General features: G+C 41.1%; 1 protein-coding gene across 1 annotated transcript in view; it reads right to left on the reverse strand.

Moving 5' to 3' along the window:
- The window catches only part of lcor (ligand dependent nuclear receptor corepressor), a 32,608-nt gene that overhangs the window by 6,809 nt on the left and 2,818 nt on the right, over nt 1-22,981 (reverse strand). The window contains exons 2-6 of the mRNA XM_028973577.1: nt 4,643-4,708; nt 2,976-3,055; nt 1,685-1,811; nt 1,028-1,351; nt 11-107 (exon numbers count right to left, since the gene is read on the reverse strand). Of these exons, the coding sequence (XP_028829410.1) occupies nt 11-107; nt 1,028-1,351; nt 1,685-1,811; nt 2,976-3,055; nt 4,643-4,708 (694 nt within the window). The remainder of the gene's footprint in view (nt 1-10; nt 108-1,027; nt 1,352-1,684; nt 1,812-2,975; nt 3,056-4,642; nt 4,709-22,981) is intronic.

Here is a 22,981-nt window from a genome sequence, read left to right on the forward strand (position 1 = left end):
AAGTCTGTACCCCTTCAAGACGGGCGTGACGGAGAAGCCATGAGAGCGTTTGAAGGTTCCACCACTGAGGCCGTAGTTCTTCTTGGTAGAGAGGTCAAGGACTCCATCTGTCAACGGCCAGACAAACAAAGACAACAGAGCTCAGTTTGTTTCGCACGTTCTGATTTCAGACACTTTTGAAGCATGATTATTAGACTCCAGAGACCTGTCTGTGTATCCTGGCAATGTGTGAGGAAGGGAGCGCACAAGTGCCTGACGGCTGTGTGCATGCCTGGTGAAATGTGTTTATTTTCACATTTGCAAAGGGGCTGACAAGTGTGAGGCAGGCATTTAAAAGCAGCAGGCAGTCTTCCCACTTTAGTGCAGTGCTGGGGTTTAAAATCCCAGTTTTTAAAACCCTTCCCACCACCGCTGCATTGTTGCTTACACACACACACACACACACACACACAGACTGTATCCTGTAATCCTGTAAAAGTACTGCTGCCCCCTTGACTCCCACGTTGACCTCTGACCTACACTACTGTATAATCTTTTGGGATTTTTGCTGTTGTCCAATCAGACCATAAAAAAACAACGGTAAAAATGAAAATCTGCACAGGGTATTAGTGTTACTAGTCTAAGCCAAAATTTCACTGAAAATTTAATGATAATGTATGGGATTCTGCTTTTAATTCCAAACGTAAGAATGAAACTTCACTTCACTTCACTTGATTGATTGTCACAATAAGATGATGGTTTTGAAAAACCTGAGAATCGATGAGAGAAGTACATTCTTAGAATGTGTGGATTTTAGAGAGTGCTCCTTCAAACTTGGAGCTTGTAAAGTGTGTGGTTATGCTCTCAACTGTGGTTATGCTCTCTAACAAATTTCCTGTCTATTCATTTTACCTTTGGTGCAAACACACATGCACATGTAAAGCTCTTTTAGAAACTATTTCGCTTTCAAAATCCCAACAGCGCACAGCTGTTCACAACTGCTATGAGGCGAGAGACAGTCAGCAATGGTCACATGGCGTCGGCCTACCCTGGTCGCTGAGCTCTGCCTCGGCTTTCTTGACTGTGAGGTCCAGCGGGGAGTCCTGGTCGGCCATGAGGAGCTTGCTGAGGACGGGGTTCTGTGCAGAGGCAGCGGCGTTGGTGCCCGTGGTGCAGCTGGGGTCCAGGCCTAGCGAGGGCGCTTTCGGCAGGCTTTGGTCCTTGGTGCCGTTGGGCTGAGGCGGGGGCTGGGATTTGTCCTGAGTAGAGCTGGTTTTTGAGGTATATTCGGCAGCGAACTGACGTATCATTCGCTGCATGATCTCACGGGCCACTAGAGGAATGTGAGGGTCCGAGAAGCTTGGGAGGTCTGCTGGAGAGAGAATGGGATTGGAAACCATGTCAAATTGGGAACCAAGTCAAAGAATAAAAATATAATACAATTATAGATCACATATAGATTCGACAAAAAAACAACAACACTGAAGAACATAGAACCTGGAAAAGACCTTCTATGAACTAAAGAATGTTGGGGTTTTTTTTGGTTTTTTTGGGGGGGGGCTTCCTGTGCTTTGAGTGAACAACATGTTATGTATTATAAGAATGTGTGATTGAAGATGGTCAGGAAGACAAGGTGGGAAGGCAGGAAGGAAATACCCTCCCTCCTCCGAGGAAGGGCTCTTATGGAGTCTTCTGAAGGACTCACCCTTTCGGTAGAAGACAGCATTGAGGAACTCTTCTGCTTGTTTCTCAAGTCGGTTAATTTTCTGCTGTTCCTGCTTGTAGCTCTCTGCTTCTGATAAAACTTGGTCATTCAAACCAACCAAGTGTTCCTAGGATCATCAAACAAACAACAATAATCAATGCTTATTCATTTCATTTTTTTAACATAAAAAAATATCATTTTGTGCATTAGCAGCTGTTATGAATTATTAATATTATGCACTGCCTATTCAGTGCCTATTTGATATTATTTTCTGACAGTTTTGGGACTGACGGCGAACCAAAAACTACAGCAGTGACGTTATGGTGCACCATTGTACTTCATTTATTCTCTCTCTCTCTCTCTCTCTCTCTCTCTCTCTCTCTCACACACACACTCCGCCCTTTTCTGTATGTCCTATTCTTTAGGGGGGGCCTTTTGCATAGCAGTAGATCAATGAATCAATTGTTTCTGTCCTCTGTGGGTCCTCTGGCATTTCATGCAATTAAAACCGATGACAAATAAAATATCAGGCCTCTTCCTAAAAAATAGATGTGTGTGTGTGGGCAGTTGGCTGACCTTGTAGGCTGGTGAAGGGAGGCTGAAAAATGTTTAAGCCACACTCCCTACGCCCTCACGCTAAGAAACTCAATTAAAATAGGTGTGAGACCTACGTGTTTTTTTTTTTTTACCAGAAGAGATCTGACCGGATCCGCCGCCATCTAAAAACTGAACAGAGGCCGCTGCACACAGAACAGGAAACAAAGGATGGTAGACGGGGAGAAATGTGGAGGAGGGGTGGCATTTGTTTGCAGCATTTGCTTAAAATGTTTGATAAAATGGTGAACATGACAGCGATTCCATTCTGCAGCGAACAACAACCACCACAACAGCGCATCGTGGAAGGCGGCTGAAAGAGTATCATTGTTCGGGCTGCACACACTTGAGTCCATTGAAAGGAAATGGAGAGAGAGGCTGGCCGGAGGATAAGTGACGGATTGTTGCCAAGTGATGCCTCGACGAGCAAACATTGGCATTGCTGCTCATCTCCGTGTAAGTGTGGAGAAAGTCACGGTAAACACAATGCTCCTGCTTTTCAGAATTAAGAATTAAAATAGACAAAAACAAACAGAGCAGGGACGGAGATGTCGCTGCTTTTGTGTGGTATGTTTTTAGTGCAAAGGTGTAAAATAGGGCTGCACGATTTGGGGAAAAAAAGACATATTGCAAGCTTTCTCTAAGGGCGGGGCCCAGAACTTACTAAACTAACCAAAAAAATATATATATATTTTACCTTCACTTTCTGTCGTCTTAAGCAGCAAAAGAGACAATTTTCATCAAAGGACCAATCGGACACACCCTCGGGCTCACAATCTGCAGGGAGGCAGACAAAGAGAAGGAAACATAAGACAGATGGCAGGAGATAATAACATGAAATGCATATCTCTTCGTGACAAGTCGAGGCAAAAATGGATTAAAATGTTTTTTTGGTTTAACAACACACCCACAATACCAGTGTATGTATGTGTGTGTGTGTGTGTTTGTGTATTTATTTATTTTCAAATATTGTTTGGATTTTTCCAATATCCAATTTGTAATCCTTTTTTTTGTTCTGCTCACATTCTCCCTCTTTCTGCTAGTAATTCACTCCCTGTCAACACTCACTGAAGAGAATAACAAAAACACACTTCACAGATCCACCGTGGCCTGTCTGCCTCACACACACACACACACACACGCGCGTTTGTTACTTATCGCTGTACGGGATTTGTGACGAGGGAGTGAGCAGAGTGGATATTAGACCGGTAAAGACAGGGAGGTTCCACCATTCGGAGGTTACTGTAAATTCACACCTCTTCTGTGAGGGAAATCACAGCTTTTTTTTTTTAATCTGCCAACTTGTAAATAAGAAAGAGGGTCTAAAAACATCAACATGCACACCCATGGGACAGCGAGCAGGGAGTGTCCTCACGGGATGTTCTTTTTTAATGGAAAAAAAGTCTCCCCAACAGGAAACACAAAGTTGTTCAGAAAGCAACCTAAATTTTAAACACACAAATAATAATAATTTCATATGATGTGAATCCTCTTATTGTATTGCTGCTCAGATAAAATAACAAAGTTTCTATCTCTAAACACATCATGTCAATGTTTCACTCTCCAGCAGTGTGATCAGTTTCTTCATTATCACTCCAAAAGCAGACCACATTTACCACATCTACACACAGTGGCCCTGCATCATATAGACTGCTATATTAACTTCATGTCTGGCCTGTTGCCATGGCAGTCAGCTTCCTTTAAGTCCTTTAAGAACCTTCATTTCACACAATGAAGGAGAAAATAAATAATTAAAACCCAGGGGAAGCTGAGTTTACACCACCAAGTGTATTTTGGCATATATAAGAACAAAAGAGTCCCAATTATGACGCAAGACCATTGTTTTGTTTTTTTTTTAGTTTAGCTGTAATTGCCTATGGTCTAATATCAAGGGCTACACATCTTCATCTGCCTTTCAGCACCTTTCCTCTGTGGCTGAACATGACTGAACATGACTACCATCGCATTGTATTTTTGAAAAATAAATGCACAGAACATACAGGCTCTGCAGGGTGGGACGTCATAGGAACCTCTGCATAAGGAAGTCTCTGCAAAGTGCACAGGCGGTATGGGGCAGCAGCGTGCGGCGGGGCTGGATGGCCCGGTTACCGGCCCTCCGCTCAGGAACCATTCCCCCCGGTCAACTCCTCTCAGCAGGGGGTAATGTGCTCAAAGCTCTTAATGCATTTCTGCTATGGGATGTATTGATTCATTTTAATGTGCAGGCCGTGTGTATATTTCTTTTCTAATCTGTTGCAAAGGCTAAGAAAATGAAGTTTGATTTAGACGCACACACACACACACACACACACACACACACACACACACAGTCTTTATTCCAAAGGAAAAAGGTTAAAAACTTACCTTGAAAAATGGTTAGGTCTTTTACGAGTCCTGGACCAAACAGCCCTTCCAAAATACTTTCAAACCCTGTGAAAGATACAAAGACAAATAGAGAATGAATAATAATTAATTGGATGCTTCAGCGTCAGTAAATGTATTGACAGAGAGAGGGAGCGAGAGAGACACCTTTTCATTTTCTTTTTTCCCCCTTCCATTAAGGCAAATCAGGCCTTTGCCTAGTATAATACAGACTGCTAATGTCACTCATTTTTTATTAACTGTAAATACTGGATCCAGCTGTTGCCTAGCAACCACACAGCATAACGCAAATGCATACTGCAGCTTTGTCCCAAAAAGGTGGGTGTGGGGAGAGAAAAATAAAAAGGGAAGAAGGGAAAAAAGAGCCATGAAGTAGGTTCACTGAAGAATGTGGACTGAGTCTGTCAAATAGAGACAGGAGAAACAGAGAGGCAGAGGATGAGGGAGAGCGAGAGTGAAGAAGATAAATGAAGAAAGAAACTGCAAAAGTAAGAAGAAGAGAGAGAGAGAAGGAGAGAGAGACTGAGATGGAGAGAGAGAGAGACAAAAAGAGACGGAAAGAGGAAGAGACGGGGAGAGAGAGAGATGGAGAAAGAGGGAGTTGGAGATAGATGAAGAGAGACATAGAGTGTATCTGTAGTTCCTTGAGTGTAAAAAAATAAAATAAAATCAATGTACTTCAGCATTGCAGTGTTTTATGTTGCCACATTATATTGATTTTTAATTCGCTGGTTATCAGCCTTAACTTAAGTTGACCAAAACAACTCTGACATGTAACAAAGGCCAAAGGGGACAAAATGCCCAGTAGGGACTCCACACACTGCCACCAAATCTGCAAGCATGTGTTTTCAAACTGATTATTTTTGTGTGACTTCATTTTATTTAATTAGTTTTGGTGTCTTTAGCGGTGCCTCATCTGCACACCTTGAATGCATTAATAACCATCATGGAGGGAAAAAAACTACTTATTTTTTCAGTTACTTTTTCAGTACTTATAGTGAGTCGTACCGGAGATAAAAAAAAAGACCAATGACCTTAGGAATACATTGACTGCTACATTTAGCATTTGAAGTATTTTAAAACACCCCCTGCTTGCAGATGCTTTGACAAAAATGCGCAAAAATTTGGATCTCACCTCCCGGAGACACCAATGCCACATTTTTACTTTTCTGGCATCTCACTTTCCCCATTGAATCCCATTCATTTTGGCTCTGATTATGGTCCTTTGTCCTGCTTGCACACGGTTCAACCAAAAGTCGGCAAATTTTGTATGGTGGGTCAGACACACACACACTGAACGAGTAAATGGGATCGATTTGAACCTGTGTATGTTTTTCTGGTTGTTTTGACATCCGCACTGCTTTTTAGCATTGAACTTGCATGAACCCTAGCAACAACCTTCATAATCATTACCAACAACTACAACACAATCACAAACCTGATCCTTTGGCCAAACCTATTAGGAACGCCAATTTATTAAGAACGCCTGGTCTTGTGGCCTCTTTATTTGCAATGCCTGACCTTTCAGCCACTTTATTAGGATCGGCTGGTTCTGCAGCCTTGTTCTGCTTTATTAGGAGCGCCAACTCTTCTGGCAAAAGTCCAGACAGGCCCATTAAAATTTCTTCATTTTCATTGAGCAAAAATTATGACTTATATCACAATATATTAAGTCATATTATCTGTATATTGGTATGTGTATTAGTGCAGATTGTCAGCCCCCATTGTCAGGAAAAGTTGCCAAAAAAAGTTGTTTTTTTTCATTGCCAACTCAGGGAGAATTCAGAAGCTAAACTGCAATGCTGACCGGACCAAGCAGCATGACTTCAAGGCCCAGACTTATTTTGGTCCTAAGCCCCCTCACCACAAAAAAAAAAAAGTAAACTACAGGTATATGCTCAGGCACACGCTCATTTGTTCCCATGTGCTCAACCCTCACTGGCCACTCACGCAGAGCTGGCTGCTGATTGATGAAATTTCACAAGCAATTTTCTCATCCAGAGAACTGCGCTGATTTCTAGCAGTAATGGACTACTTAGCCATGAAGTGCGGCCCTTTTTTTTTTTTTTTACCTCCTCTGTCAGGTAAGGCAAAAACAACTCACATCTGAAAGCACCCCTCCTTCCCCAAACCTGAACATACAAAATTCATATGGTGGCTACAAAGACAGCTTTGAAAAACAAGTGCTTCAAAGAGCTCAGCCATTTCTAGTCCTTTAAAAAAAAACTGCACATTCCACAACAGCACAGAAACAGCATGTCTTTCAAGCGGAGCCAATAATTAGCTGCGTCGTCGCGGCTTGAAAATACATATCCATCTTCCTTCAGTGTCACAGGGCTGCACAAGTATTAAATCAAGCACAAAACCCCCCCAAAAAAGAAATATCTTTCTGCAGTACTTGCCATTCTAGCCTAGCCCAATTAGCCCAAACGTCAAAACACGTCAGCAGAACAAACGCTTTTGTTCTGGACACACAGCCAAATGGAAATAGAAGCATCATTTGAAGAATCTGTGGGCTGGAGCTTCTGAAAGGACAGTCTTTATTTTAATGTACATGTAGAAGGGTGGTGCCAACAATGGGCGCACTGTTCCGATTCCCTGGGTGAGACAAGCTCTCTACCCAGCAGTAACTGTCTGCTATTTGGGCGCCAGAGGTTCATGTGCGATGCCAAAACAGTACCATCCTTTATCGGAAAACACAATCAGCATTCATCCCATACTCAATTCACACTGTTTACAACAACAACAAAAAAGACGTAATAAAGAGCCTAAATCTTTACAGGGACGGATTTCTGTGGACGGAACATGATAGCAAGGAAGTGGTCAAATCAATTTGACACCAGGGAGGGAAGCGGCATCCCATTTTTGTGTTTGGGCTTCTTCGTGACCATTAAGATACTATAAATAGTCCAGAATACATGAATAATTGAATCTCACAGGGGCAATGACCAGCCCCCGTGCACTAACCAGTGATCAGATCAATACAAAGCAAGATGCCTCAGATTTGAAGACAGCCGGGGGGTGGGGCCCAGTTTCCCTCCCCCCGCTGACACCGAACGTTCACAAGATATTCAGATAATGCCAGTCAGCTGACACCATGTTTACTGTTGCTGTGAGGTTATGCTGATTTAATAGGGAGACCAGCTAACATTATTATTCTAAGTAAAACTACAAAAATATTTGAACATATTTTTTTTAATCAAAAGCTCATTTTAAAACCCCGCCAAATTTCTGGTACTTATTTTCTCTTTTACCATAAACAAAAAGCCTGTCTAAAATCATTGTTAAACCATATTTCAGTGACTGCGATGTGCCCAGTGCAGGTACATAGCTATGCACCAGGGTTCGTGCACCTCTGCCTTTTAAGGAGACGGGCTGTTCTGATTGGCCCATGACATGTTACAACCAAAACATACCTCTGAACAATCAGCAGTAATGGGCACTTTATAAGTACTTTCATTAGTTATAATTAATATAGTTAGCATAGTTACTAAAGTTACTATTTACAGCATTATAAAAATAACTAGTTACCAGAGAAAGTAACTTAAAATTTTAAATGTGTAAAAAAATGTGAATGGCATGGTTCCACCTCCTCCTTTGTTAGCGGAGCTCACATTAGCCGCACATTGGTTCGTTGTTGCTTCCAAGTTCTTGGCCACTAGTTTCGATGAAGCAGGAGATGATGAGAGGAGCTTCATCAGGTTTGAAGTGCATAAACACTTAGAACCCATCCACACAACACCTTTACCGCTCCTGTGGCTGGTCAGATGAAAACAGCTTAGTTACAGTAACGCACCGCATGTTATTGTCAGTAAAGACGTTGTAATGATGGAAATAGTAATTGGTTTGTTTTTTCAGTAACGTTGTTATTGTAATGCTGTTATTCCCATCACTACTGTTCTGTGTTAGCTCCTTGCTAATATAATGAAAGTGCAGCCTGCAGGAGGGATTTGAAACCGCAGCCATCTGTACAGTAAACCATATGGATTTATTTGTACGCAGACAGCAATAATAATTATGATAATATGCTAATTCAGAGACACCCCCAGGCTTCTAAGAGGCCAGGGGACCTCAATTTTCCCAAACGTGACCCTCAACCGGAAGTCCGCTCCGACTAACAAATACAAGTCAACAATTCCCAGCGTTGATAAAAAGAACAACAAACAAATAGAATCTAATTTATTAACTCGTGTGATCATGAAGGCGGCAATTCCATTCAGACTCAGCGTAGTGCCACATGCCCACGGGCAACAGCGTGGCAAACTGGAGCAGCTCCAAAACTCTTTTAAAGAAACAGGCACCACCTAGGAGATCAGTATCAAAGGAATGAATCTGAAACAAAGAAAGGAGAAGAAGAACAAACCTCTGTGAATCCCGAGGGGGCTGAAGTGCCATCGTTAAATCATCAAATTCACCCCACCCATGAGCTCAGCCGACATTTCAAGCCGATTTCTCAGCTTGAAACACAATCGATGGCAATTCCATCATGTTTTAAATTGGATGCAAATTTCTTAAAATCTAAAAAGAACATAGCCTGTTTACTCACTCAACTCTTTGGCTTCAGTCTTCAAATTAAGACGAAATATTCAGATATATGACGGATGCTGATTATATTGGCCAAAATTTAAATACTGATTATTTAAAATGATTACACAATGACCTCTGAAACAGCCAGTCTTGACTGAACTATCTTAAAAGGATCTTTTTTAAATGTAACTCACAACTGAAAACAAAAATTATTAAATAAAAAACGCAGTGGTGGGCCTCATGGGTAAATGAATTGGACTCGTAATCGTAAGGTTGCTGGTTTAAATCCCAAACCTGCAAGGTGTCACTGAGCAAAGCACCGTCTCCACACACTGCTCCCCTGCCATGGCTGCCCACTGATCACCAAGGGTGATGGTTAAAAGCAGAGGACACATTTTGTTGTGTCACCATGTGCTGTGCTGCAGTGTATCAAAATGAAAATTACTTCGCTTTAACTTCAACTTCACAACTAAAGATAAAATGTTAAGTAAAAGTTATAAAATAAAATACATAACATGAAAGTGAAAGTGAAGTGATTGTAACATGTGATACACAGCAGCACAGCACACAGTGCACACAGTGAAATTTGTCCTCTGCATTTAACCCATCACCCTGAGTGAGCAATGGGCAGCCATGACAAGCGCCCGGGGAGCAGTGTGTGGGGACGGTGCTTTGCTCAGTGGCACCTCAGTGGCACCTTGGCAGATCGGGATTCGAACCAGCAACCTTCTGACTACGGGGCCGCTTCCTTAACCACTAGGCCACCAATGCAATGTGGGCAGGATTTCTGACACATGGAGGACATTTCATCTCCATGATGTTATGTTTCAAATTGTCGGAAGCTAAAATCCTAATAAATCTCAAATAAAAACTCTGGCCAGTTATGTTACGATAACATAGAGGCACTATTTTTACACACAGGACTTGCATAAATAGAAAAAGCAAGAAAACTGCTGGGAACTGGTCATACATTGTAATCTCTATCTAGAAGAAGAGAAACTCACTTTTCTTGGTGTGTAATTATTCCTGTGTGGCCAACAACACAGGACTTCTTGAATTATTTTTTTTATAAAAATAGGAGGAGCCAGATGATTAACAGTGTGTCACATGTGTATTTTTTATATATATCCTGAGCACTAGGTTGACTTTGCACAAGCCTCACGTTTAGCACTGTACTTGCCCCCAATTCAAACTCAAAAACACTCGATAAAAGCAGAAATGTATAACAAGCTATAAACCTAATCATTGTAGATTCATTGTAGTCATTTAAGTAGAGAATTTATGTTTAACTTTTAAAAATGATGCAAAATATCAATCACATATACACCAATATACCCACCATGTCACCCTAAAAATGAGTATTTGAGTGATTTCTTTAAGGATAGAGCTCTCTAAAATTGTACACTCTGACATTTATGATGGCCACTGTCTAGATTAAGAAGCCAAAATGTTAAGTGATAATGCAGGAAGTCTGAAACACACACTGACACACACTCGTGCATGCCGATACACACCCACACTTACACACCCTGCACATGTCCAATCTGATGGGTTCTTCCAACAACCAAATCTCTAATCACGGAGCTAAATGCAGATGGTGAGAAATGGTAGGAGAGGCTCAACCCCCGCCCCCCTCCCAAAATGCCCATGTAAATAAATGTACAGAGGAATTGTCTGTTTGTTTTTTAAGCAGATAAGAGCTTCCCCACACCACCACCCAAAAATCTTTTCTGTATGAGTTCCATATTTCAACTGTGCTTATCCAATTTCACTTGGAGCGTTCACATGGCAATAGGGTGGGGGGTTGGGGGGGATGAAACTAGGTCATCCACTTTTATTGGTCGAAGAATCAGTGCCTAACATCAAATGTGCATCCAGAAAAAAAAAAACACTCCAGATCTGCTTCATCCTCAGATCCAGCTTCTCATGCATGACAAATCAGTGTATTTTGGGCTAAAGCTCAAACCAAGAGGCAACTTAGGCTAACAACCCCCCCCACTCTGCCCGATTCTTTATGCTGTCAGAGCGATGCAGCAAAGCGCAGCGGCACACGCTGTGCGGCGGAACATATCCTGTTGGTGCCAATGATTTATTCAGCGCAACGGGTGCCAAAAGCAGACTTAATTAACCAATTATCTAATTATCCTACTGAAAGGCCCCCCGAAATGAGAAAGTGTTTGATGCACACTGAAATGTGTTTTTTTTCACAATGATAATTTAAAAAAATTAAAGATGGAAATAAACATAAATAGAAAAAGGCAGGTGTGTGTTTTTTTTTTTTTTTGGGGGGGGGGGCTTAATAAAGATGACTGTGTCTCAGTCTCACAGCCGCTGAAGAGCACCTTGCTCCCTCGGCACCCTTAAGTAGAGTGGGGCGCGAGGCTCACAGGGAACAGGGTGTCTGAGCCAAAGTGCTAACGAGAAAAGAATCAATAACAATTAGGAACGTGATGGAATGGAGGGGGGGGTGTCAGATAAAGAGGAGGTGAACGGCTAAGGCATGATTAAATCTGCTCCAATTATCCCCCTGAGCGCATGGTTCTTAAAAGAGAAATTGGGGGAGAGGGGAATCGTGAGAGATGCCGAATGGTAAATGGCTAATTAATTCTTTTCCTCCAATTAATGCCGCTGCCAAATAGCTACAGAAACAGATGAGTAAAGAAACAAGCAGGTTGGGGAGGAAGGAGAGGCTTTACAATGCCACTGGAAAGGCAAGGTAAGATAAGAGAAGGCAGAGTGCAGGCTTCAGCCATTAAGGGGTCCTGAGTCATGCCTGCTTACTCATGCCCACCACGTTAGCATCAAGCTTTCGGAGGAGTGCCAACAACAGACAGACAGACAGAATATCCGAACTGATAGAGAGAGAACAGAAGTTCATCATCTTCTCAGACTTTATGGACTAGCGCTGAGTCGATGTGAGCTAACATGAAGATTGTGCAGTAGTGTGACCTTTTATACGTATACATTATACCTGTGAAAAGACGAATCCATGTCGTTAACATGCCTGCTTTTTGTTTACTTCCTGAGTGGCATCTGATCTATGACACGGGCGCAAAGATTCATCCTAGCCAGGGACATGCAGATGGAGAGGGATGGCTTTATGTTAATTTCTGATGGGACCAACGTGCTTGTGGTGTCACCGTGATGCGCCTGCTGCTTCCAGATCTGCCCCAATCAGGCCGGTCTGCAGGGTATTTTATTAAGAAGAAATTGAGAGATAAAAAGATATATAGATAAATATAGAGTCACATACATCCACACACACCCAGCCATCCAACACAACAGCAGCAGTCCTACTCCAGGCTGTACATTAACTTTGACCCATGTGGTGGCCACGGTCTTTTGTGCCTCGCTACACTGCACCCATCGTTGCGTGCTCTCACACAGAAAAACAGAAAATTAAAGAGAATGAATTCTTTTGTGGACTCGCAGCGCAGTGTATATTATCAATGCGATGACCTTCAGCATTTTAACTAACATTTGCCCAAGGTGCTTAATACCTAACCACGGCAGCATTCAAGACAGCAATGCTGAATAGCAGAGGCCAGAGAGAGCGGTTTACATAAAGGCGAAAAAAGGAGCCGACTTGCCCGAGGTACTAGGGATTGTCTACCTGGCCAGAATTCACACACACACCTCAAAAGAGCTTCCACTCTCCAAAACATTCACTGTACACTGTACTCCGCAGCACACAAGGCGAGTGTGTGTGTGGTGTGTGTGTGTGTGTGTGTGTGTGTGTGTGTGTGTGTGAGTGAGTGAGTGAGTGAGTGAATGCGAGTGGGTAGATCAGCCTTCCTCAGGGTCACCGATGCCACTGAACAATTTCTACAGAAAAACAGGGAGAAAACAAAAATACAAGAGAATATGCTTGTATTTATTTTCAGTGGTGGAATCTGGGGGGGTCTGACCAGCTCCACCATCCCACCGTCTTCATTTAAGAAGCTGTGAATTTATCCGGGTCCACTGCCTGACACACCAAACTCAAATCTCTGGCACAACAGCAGACAAAGAGCCATCAGAGATAATTAAAAAGAAGATGGCACACACCAACATGCAGTAATTGTGAAGTGGTTGTGTGGTAAACTTAACAAAAAGTAATTACCGAGAGAAATCTCATGTTTATTGTCATGACACTAAAGTTTTCAAATTCTGCATAAACCACAAAGACAGGGTACAAGACAGGTCAGGAATGAACAGATAAAAAAGGAATCAACGTTACGCTGATTGGTGCGTTATAAATGGCTGTTCTTTGTCTCTTCATTTCATGCCCTATTTATGACACCTTGTTTGGTTTAAAGCCACCAAGATGTTTAAACTTTCATTTTCATTTCATTAGCATTCAGAATATATATATATGAAATATATTATATACCAATCCCCCCAATAAACAACAAAAGGGTTGTTGTAAATAGCCAAAGATGGAGATTAATTAAATTACATATCTATACTCTCTATATTCCCCTTCAGGTTTCAGGCAGTTGTTCCCACAATTCAGGCCTAAACCAACGGAAAACACACAATGTAAAAAAATGACACAATGTCCGAGGAGAGAACACCTTGTGTCTTCAATGCCACCTGATTTCCTGAAAGGATTTAAAAAGCGGAATAAACAGGCATACAAGCCTGCACCTGAATGAATGTATAGAGTGTATGCTTTCCTGGCCACGTATCATCAGGATAATTCACCTATTATTTAAAGGCACTGTCCTTACACAACATGCTCAAAAAAACACTAAAGCAACAACCGTTTCTATAGGAGCACACATAAGCACTCGAATGCATATATACGTAGCATAGAGACAAACACGAAAAAAGCGATCGTTCTGACCTCGAGACATTTCACTCCTATTTGCTCACATACAAACAAACATGTGTTGGTCTCTATATAATGAGACCAGTTCCTCATGATTCAAAAATATTTTCCCTTTTCAGAATTTCACGTAAAGTGTTCTTATGTGGTCATTAAATGTCAATTATATTTAATAGATGTTAAAATCTATGCATGTTACACATGTAACAGCAGGTTAAATGTAAAAATATTTCAATATACAATAACAGCATGTTAAAAGTCAAATATAAAAGTATCGCAATTAGCAGATCTATTTCTACTTAGTAAATATTCTTTACATCTTCTGATGTAATTATTTTTGTGATGTTTTGATGAATTATAGATTGACGTCCATGTCTCATATAGCAATATAGCAATAATAAATAATGCCCTGATTTAGCACAGCAAGTGGCCAATCATAACACCATTATTTGAGCTGATTGGACTCATCCTCGCTAAAGGAAAAATATAACCTTAAAAATATACGAATGCATTTTCATTTCATTTTACTGAGAATGACATGATATGAAGTCACGTGTGTTTTGTATATAATTTTTCTTATCTCCTTACTAAACAGTCAAAAAACTTTGTTTAAACATTTACATGAGTAAGGAGATAAGAAAATTTCAATCACAATTTATTCCTGCTGTAGTATAGGGTGTGGATGGGGAACGTTTGTTAGCCACAGAGAAAGAGAGAGAGAGATGCGCTTACAACACCCTACAGCGTGTTCCCCTTCACCTGAACTCCTGAAAGAGCCAAAGATGCAACAAGTGGCCCTTCACTTACATCTGAATAACATATACACACAATCAATGACATTCCAGATAGTAACAACATCATGTCCAATGTTTTCATATTAGAGCATTTTTTTTTCACAAAAAATCAGAGGGAAAAAAAGAAAAAAGAAAACACGTGCTATAACAGAACCTGTCAATAAGTTTTCAAGAGGTGAGGTCTAATGTGCTGTCTATAACACACACACAGCATATTTTTTAATATGGCAGTGTGTGAGAGTGCCAGAACAGGTGAATTCAGTGAAGAAAAGGTTAGGCATTCTCATTTAGCCTTCTCTTGACCTACATTTCCTTTAGAATTAAGGCTCGGTGTGACAAGGCGCTGGAGGGACGCAGGAAGGGGGGGGGCATTTTGAGTGACATCACTCCACATACACAGCTGTGCTACTGGAGAGCAGCAGATCCAATTTAAGCAGCCAGGACTTTGTCCGCCTCACACTGGGATGTGTATGGGACAATGTGAGTCCGCTGTACGAATACACTTTACATTTATGAATATATGCAAGAAGCCACTGGAAAACATGGGGGGAGGGGGGGTGTTAAGCTTTTAATGCTGATGATTAGTGCCAGAGGCAAGGTCTGACTTTACTATTAAGTACCATATATGCAGTATTGCCTCAAAGCCGTGTGAATACAGAATTTCAGACAGAAGTACAGCAGGTTATTTATGGAAGAAAACGTCATGGGAACTGCCCTTTCACAAAGAGTGAACTCAGGACAATAGAATAAAACTAAATGAAATAAATAAATATTAGATGCACCAAAATATTAATCAATGAGTATAAAGCCTAGAAGAGAAACCTGCAAAAAAAAGGGCCATCATCAGGAAATATCTGAACATGTGTGTGATTAAACAAGGTTTGCCCTACTTCAACAGATGAGAAGAAGGGGGACATGGCAGTGTGTTAAAAAATAGATATAAACGGTCTCCATAAATCTCAACTGAGCCCCCCTCTCTATATATATATATATATAATCAATCACATGATGGCAGTAGCTAACCTTTAAGCTGTTTTTTTTTTAAGGACATTTGGGTCAAAGTTCAAGCTGATTTTTTTAAAAATGAGATAAGACAAAAATACAGGGTGAGACGGCTTATCTTCAACTGCATAACTGGTAAAAAATAAACCATATACTTCATAAAAGGTTTGATAGCTGGGTGGAAAACACTTATAACAGCATTTATACAAACAGCAAACAGAACAAGAGTATTCACCTCAGACCTTCACCTCCTCGCACTAAACAATGGATCAAAGTCATTTCTAATCATAGCCCAAAGGGGGAGGAAATAATTTTAATTATGTGGTCAAGTTATATCAATTGCAAAGGCTTTGAGACACAAAACGAGTTAAAACTAGGGGATTTTGGGAGACCCAGCAGGGATCTCTGTAATTCATTCTAATGCACAAAAGAATTAAACGGGGCTTGAATATTCCCCGAAGCTATGAGGAAGCCACTGACATTATTTTATTTATTATTTTTCTAAATACAGATTAATTGCCTCAGCAAAGACCACGGTCATGTGCTCCAGTCTGCACATGTGTTGATGATGGCAGGGAGGAATGTCCTATAAAACCCATTAGTGTATAAAACCAAAAATCCTAAAAACATAAGCTGACTACGCAGTGGGATATAAAGAACGAGATTTTAAAACCCATACCATTAAACCATACTTTTTTTTTTTGCGGTTAGCAGTGATCAGTTGCATCGTTTAAATGGCCCCTGCCCTTATAGCTCGCTGTCTCCACACTTATAGATTTCTGCCCTAATCTAATAAAATGCTAAACAAACAGCAGTATTTTCAAAACTGTTCCAGTGGAAATATGTCAGACATTAATTCTGCCACTGCACTAAGTCACATGTTTCTATATGTACAGGAAAAAAACGAGGTTCCAATGTACAGTTTTACACTTCAAAATTCCCATTATAATAAAGAAATAGCATTTTTACAAAAGAAGACAACCAAGCAACACACAAACATCTTTAAAAAGGAACGCTGTGTTGGCGGAGGCAGGGATAAGACGGCAAGTTTTTGCTGTAATTGATAGGAAATTTTAGCATGCTGGCAGACCTTAAAATCTGGCCTCTTATCATATGATGTTCACATGAAGCAAGGCTCCCTATTGCTGGAGAACAAAGGAGATCATTCACATGCTGGGATCTGCAGATGCATTGGCGTTCCCGAATACCACTGTTAAGAAGCGCACACAACATATTGAATGTGCGTGTTTGAATATATAAGCGGACTGTAACACAGTAAACACAGCTGCATTTATCCGCTCATTTAACAATCTGTATTATTACACAAAAACCAATGAGAACCAAGTTGCTGCCTAACGAGGTCCAAAATTTGGGACAAATGGGTGACTTGGACAAAGCTGCACAGAGGCCGTGACCCCTGAGGACAATTTTTTATACCTGAAAGTTAAAGGCCGGGGTCTGGGGTCAATTCTTAAGTGGACGAAGTGTGTAGACCAGTGGTTCTCAACTTGCGGCCCGTCACAAATGCAAATGCGACCCGCAATGCTGACATAAAATAAATAAATAAATAAATAATAAATCAAATAATAATAATAAATGGTTTTACAATTCATTTTTAAAAATGTATTAAACAAATAAATGTATTAAACAAACTTTGAACAATATTTTTGTCACATAAAGTCATTTTGGTGATCATGTTTTCATATATATTTCAGAACTGACGCAACTATGAACTGATGCAATTACACCGTTAACGCACACAATTACAAGCGCGCGCGCTCTGACAGATTTAAAACAATCATCAACTAACGATCAAAATGGACAAATTTGTTATTAGTGGAGAACAAAGATGTGAGGAAAATACTAATGAAGGAACACATGTAAACAAAAAGAGTTGTTGCAACTTCATTGTGCTGTTACTCCTTTTGAGCCGAATTTCACCAAATTGGTCGGCTCCCGACAACATCAGGTGTCCCATTAATGGTAAGTAGAATTATACTTTCTAATGATAATAATACATCTAATTCGAATCATTTTAGATGCATAATATCTGGTTATTGAGCGTTGATGAGCGTTGATGTCATATGTAAATAATATGCGGCCCGTGAGACTTGAACTTGGACATAGTGTGGCCAAGTATGGTTGAGAACCACTGGTGTAGACCATCATGAGGAACTCTGGAGGATACGTTCTAGAGAGCGGTGGAACACAAACAAACATTTACATACGTTATTTATCATACGCCCTTTTGCCGAGCAACTTACAATAAGTACTGACAGGGACAGTCCCCCGGACTGTCTTGCTCTAGGACACAATGGTAGTAAGTAGGGTTTAAACCTGGAACTTTGTGGTCTTCTGGTTGATGTGCGAGTGTCTTACCCACCAGGGCACTCTCACAACACCCCATGAGATCACAGACACAGAGGCTGACTCAGTTCTTAGATCCCTAATAAGGCTGATAGACAATGAAGCGTCCCATAATTTAAAACTGGTATTTTGTGCAAGGTAGCCAACTGAGGCCATGTTTACATGGTTATTTCAGCCATGGTGGATTTTTAATCTTCAATAAATTGAAAGTATTTCAAGCCAGCTAATTATCACATAAACACATGAGACCTATTTCAGTCCTTGTCTTAGGCGCAAGGCTATGTGCTGTGAGGAAGTGTCAGTTTTTTCGAATAACAAGCACCAGGCAGAATTCGCCAAATTCTGAAAGTTAACCATCCAATTTCATGAGAAGTAAATGAGTAACATGAAATTATTTTGAATGTACAAATGCGGGATGTCAGGAAATTAATTAGATTGTGTTATTGCATTTTCCTGATAGTAAACAGGGCACTTATCACTGATTTTTAAACAGCATGTAGAGAACCGAGGAACCCATTTCTCATTTCTCAAACCCTGTCGCGTGATCGCTATGATCCCTGCCACATGTGTGTAAGGCGCGGGATGTAAGATCTTGGACCATGAAATTCCTCTTGGTATGTAACTAACCCATCTAACCAATCTCACAAAGTGAGGCGATACAGGCATGTAAATGCTGAACAAAGTCAACTATATGCATTATATATTTTAGAAATAAGCATGTATTATTATGGCCAATACGAAGACCAGCTGGCTGCTTTCAGAGGAACTTCCATTTACAGCATTTGGCAGAGTGACTTTCAGATGTCTTATCATTGTAACTCCTCATTTTGTTCACTAGGAGCCGATCTGCAAATAGTGATATACTCCTGCTGCTGTTGCTGGGCAGCCAGCTAGCCATCAACTGAAGGCAAAAACGAAAGAAGTGGGTACAGCTCGAGGATTTTTACTCCTCTGACTTTATACAGCACACGCACATGCTCGAGTTCTCAAGTAGACACTCAATGTTGCAACTGGTTCTGCGCCAAAGGTTCTGAGCATCACCCCGGCGGGTGGACAATCCCTGCTCCCAAATCCCGGGCTCCACTTCCTTCACAGCCAGAACCTGCTAAAATATGTTATCTGCAGGCTAACAAGACTGGAATTTGGAATTAGATTCCAGTGGGTTAGACGCTCATCTACAAAGTCCCAGGTTCAAACTACCATTCTGTCCCTGAGCAAGACACTTAACCCAGAGTGTCTCCAGGGGGACTGTCCCTGTAACTACTAAGTCTAATCTGCTCATCTGATAAATGCCGTAAATGTAAATTAACTATGTAACTATAATAGTTTTCCATGAATATGTCATTTAATATAGGAGAAAGATACAGTGAGAGAAATTCTTCTACTGCCAGGTGGTTAGAAAACGAAGCCGATTAAAGAGAACTGTCAACATAAATCAACCAAATTATAATTAAGGTTCACACTATTAATACATTCAAACAGAGACTGCTGGCATACTTTCTGGCAAGGCTGTGTGTGGTGATACATCCTGTGAATGGCTAGACGAAATGAGAAGGTGGCCAGGGAGATGGGGGAAAACATCTCAACTGTTCCTGAACAAATCAGACAGAGAGGGCTGCATTTCTTCATTCCACCATGAAAACGAGCCTGATTTCAAGAGGAACACAGGAAATCTGTCCCTGATGCTGATCTCTGCTGTTTAAGATGGTTCATTGTGTGCTTACCTTGTATGCCCTGAATAGGGTTCGATCTAATGAGTGTTTTTGTATTATGTAGAAATAACATGAAACTTGTAGATATATCTTTACAATGTCTCTGCATAAATAGCACAATTTTATAAGTGAAAAACCCAGAAGGTACACAATGCATCCAAACAAGGTTCCCAACCATGAACATTATTAGGAGTGGTTAGCGGATGCAGATTTCAAATGTGAAAATGTTCCCTCCTGAAACCAAAAACCTACAGCCATTACCTCCTCTAAGAAAGAAGAGGCCAACGTAACAGAAAAAGCGGGGGTCATGTTGAGGTCTGACAACATGGTCATGAATTTATTGTGCTTTTTTCAGCCGCTGGAAACATTTCATCGGTCAATATATGGTGAATATACTGACAATTAGGGTGGTAGTAGCCTACACTCAAACCAGAACAGCACACAGTCAAGGGTTCAAACCCCATTTACACCATTGTCTCCCTGAGCAAGACCTTTATCCCGGAGTGTCTCCAGGGATACTGTCCCTGTCACTACTGATTGTAAGGCGCTTTGCATAAGTGATTGTCATTGTGATACACTGCAGCACAGCACACGGTGCACAATGTGTCCTCTGCTTTTAACCCATAACCGTTAACCATGAGCAGTGGGCAGCCATGACAGGCGTCCGGGGAGCGCCGTGTGAGGACAGTGCTTTGCTCAGTGGCACCTCAGTGGAACCTTGGTGGTTCAGGGATTCGAACAAGCTTACAGGTCCAGTTACAGGTTACAGGTCCGGTTCCTTAGTCACTATGCCACCACTGCCCCATGTAAATGTAAATGTAGATTTGAACTTCTGGAAGCAAATACCACACCATGTGCCATTTTGTGTTTTATGTATGAAAAAGGAGGATCAGGAGCAGAACAATAGGTAGCATGTCACACCTTTCCTGATGGACCTTCAGATTTGGGATTTATGTTAAAAATTGGACGTGAAGGCATGATAGGTGAGGTGAAATTAGCCACGAAACAAGGCAAGCAGGCCTGGAAAACATTCGATAAGTCTGATTAGAACCGCAGCTTACACATGTGACTATTCATATCGCCAGAGTTCATAAGAAAACAAGCTATGTACATGCTGCAGGCTCTCTTCATATATATAACCACACCTGCAACAAAATCTGTAATATTTGTACAGTGTTCAGCAGCCTAAAGAACAGCAAAGCAGGACAATCCCACCCTGCACACTGATAGCAGACTCTGCCAGGATAAACTAAAGCAGCAGAAAAATTCTGATTCCACAGTGAATAAAATATATATATATATTTTTACAATTACGGAATATATTAGACGTCCTTATCCAGAGCAATCAGTAGTTACAGGGAGAATCCCCCTGGAGACACTCAGGGTTAAGTGTCTTGCTCAGGGACACAATGGTAGTAAGGGGGGTTTGAACCTGGGACTTTGTGCTCTTCTGATTCAGAGGTGAGTGTTTTACCTACTACGATACTACCACTCTATAAACAAAAGGACCACTCTGTCCAGAAGAATTTTATTTTCAGATCACCAGGATCTGTAGTGTGTGTGTGTGTGTTTGAATTCCTAAAGTGACAGAAATGCCCCAGCATCATCAATCCTTCCTGCATTTGCATGAGGATGTGTGGGAAAGATTTTAACTCAACCCTCCCTTGTCATTTGGGTGAGGCCAGTCAACAGGTTTGACACTTTGCACCGCAATTGAGGCATCGCTTAAAGAGGAACTCAACAAAATCGGTGGGGGAACACATTAAAGGTCACATCTATTGACAAATGACTCTGAATTAGAAACAGCATAATCCTTTGATGATTCTGATATCGTTCTGCAACTGTCCCAAGATAATAGTTGCACTTTGTTTCATTTATATAGTATGACAACAGATACAACTAATGTATATCATAATACTGTAAAAAATAATAAAATACATATCTAATGTAAAACTGAATACTCATATTATGATACAATACCAGGCCAAATTCACAAGTAAGGTATTTCCTAGAAAGCATATAAAAAAGCATAAAAAAATCCATCTGATATTAAGGACTTAAGATGATAAAAGATAAAATGCCTCAATTCCTCTGAAATCCGAGGTTTAAATAAGAGATCCCAAATCCTGCTCTGGTGGCTTTTCAGGCCACCCCATGTGGCGAGCATAATCTGCACCAATCATAGGGCAAACAGGCAAAGTAAGAGGTTGCCTAAGAACAAATGCACGCAACACAAAGTTGCTAGAATATGGTGAGCTAAAAAAGAAAAGAAAAAAAAAAGAAAGAAAGCAACACTCTTATGGAGCCACAAGGACGGAGCTAAAAGCCCTGCTGAATCACAGCAAGACGAGGCTAAGCGACATCGGTGGCAGCAGTGGGGCAGAAAGGGTTTTTTCGCAGGTGAGCATCAAGTGTTTTTGGTTTCGGGTAGAAAGGCAAACAGTGTTGCAAGCTTTCGAGAAGAAAAAAAAAGCAAACACCTTGTGCCACAGCCCAGTCATAAACTGCTCACTTGGCCAATTCAAAGGTTGCTCTTATCGCAATCGCTCTTTTGGTAATTTGGAGAGAGAAAAATGGGACAGGGAGAAAGGGAGAAGGAGGGAGGGAGCGCAGAGGCCACCTCACTAGAACTGATCGTGGACGCGTCACGTCTTTCCAGGAATATGACAATACTGACAAAACAATAAATATTCCATCTAATTTTGGAGAAGATAAGAACAGCATCATTTTGTAAATTCATAGTTCAGCAAGAAATGAATATGGTTTTATCAGCATGACCTTTGCCCCATGGATGGGTGCAGAGGAAAGTGTGAACTCCTGCACAGTTAGACGCAATCTTAATGATTTGCCCGAATTTCAGCACCCCAAATTCTGGACAATCCAGTCAGAACATCCACATGAAGAGATGTTTTGGACCTGAACATTGCACTTGCACACACACACACACACACACACACACCATAATTCACTACATCCGGTGCCTTTCCTGGAACTTTCCACTTCCCATCACTGCATCCTCACAAAAAATGCAACAAAGATTCAATTTCAGATTAGAGCAAAAACAAATCAGAAAGTATTTCTTTTCATAAAGAACTGAGGTTTTATCTCC

Source organism: Denticeps clupeoides, chromosome 3 (assembly GCF_900700375.1).
Source record: "Denticeps clupeoides chromosome 3, fDenClu1.1, whole genome shotgun sequence".
Classification (NCBI taxonomy): domain Eukaryota; kingdom Metazoa; phylum Chordata; class Actinopteri; order Clupeiformes; family Denticipitidae; genus Denticeps; species Denticeps clupeoides.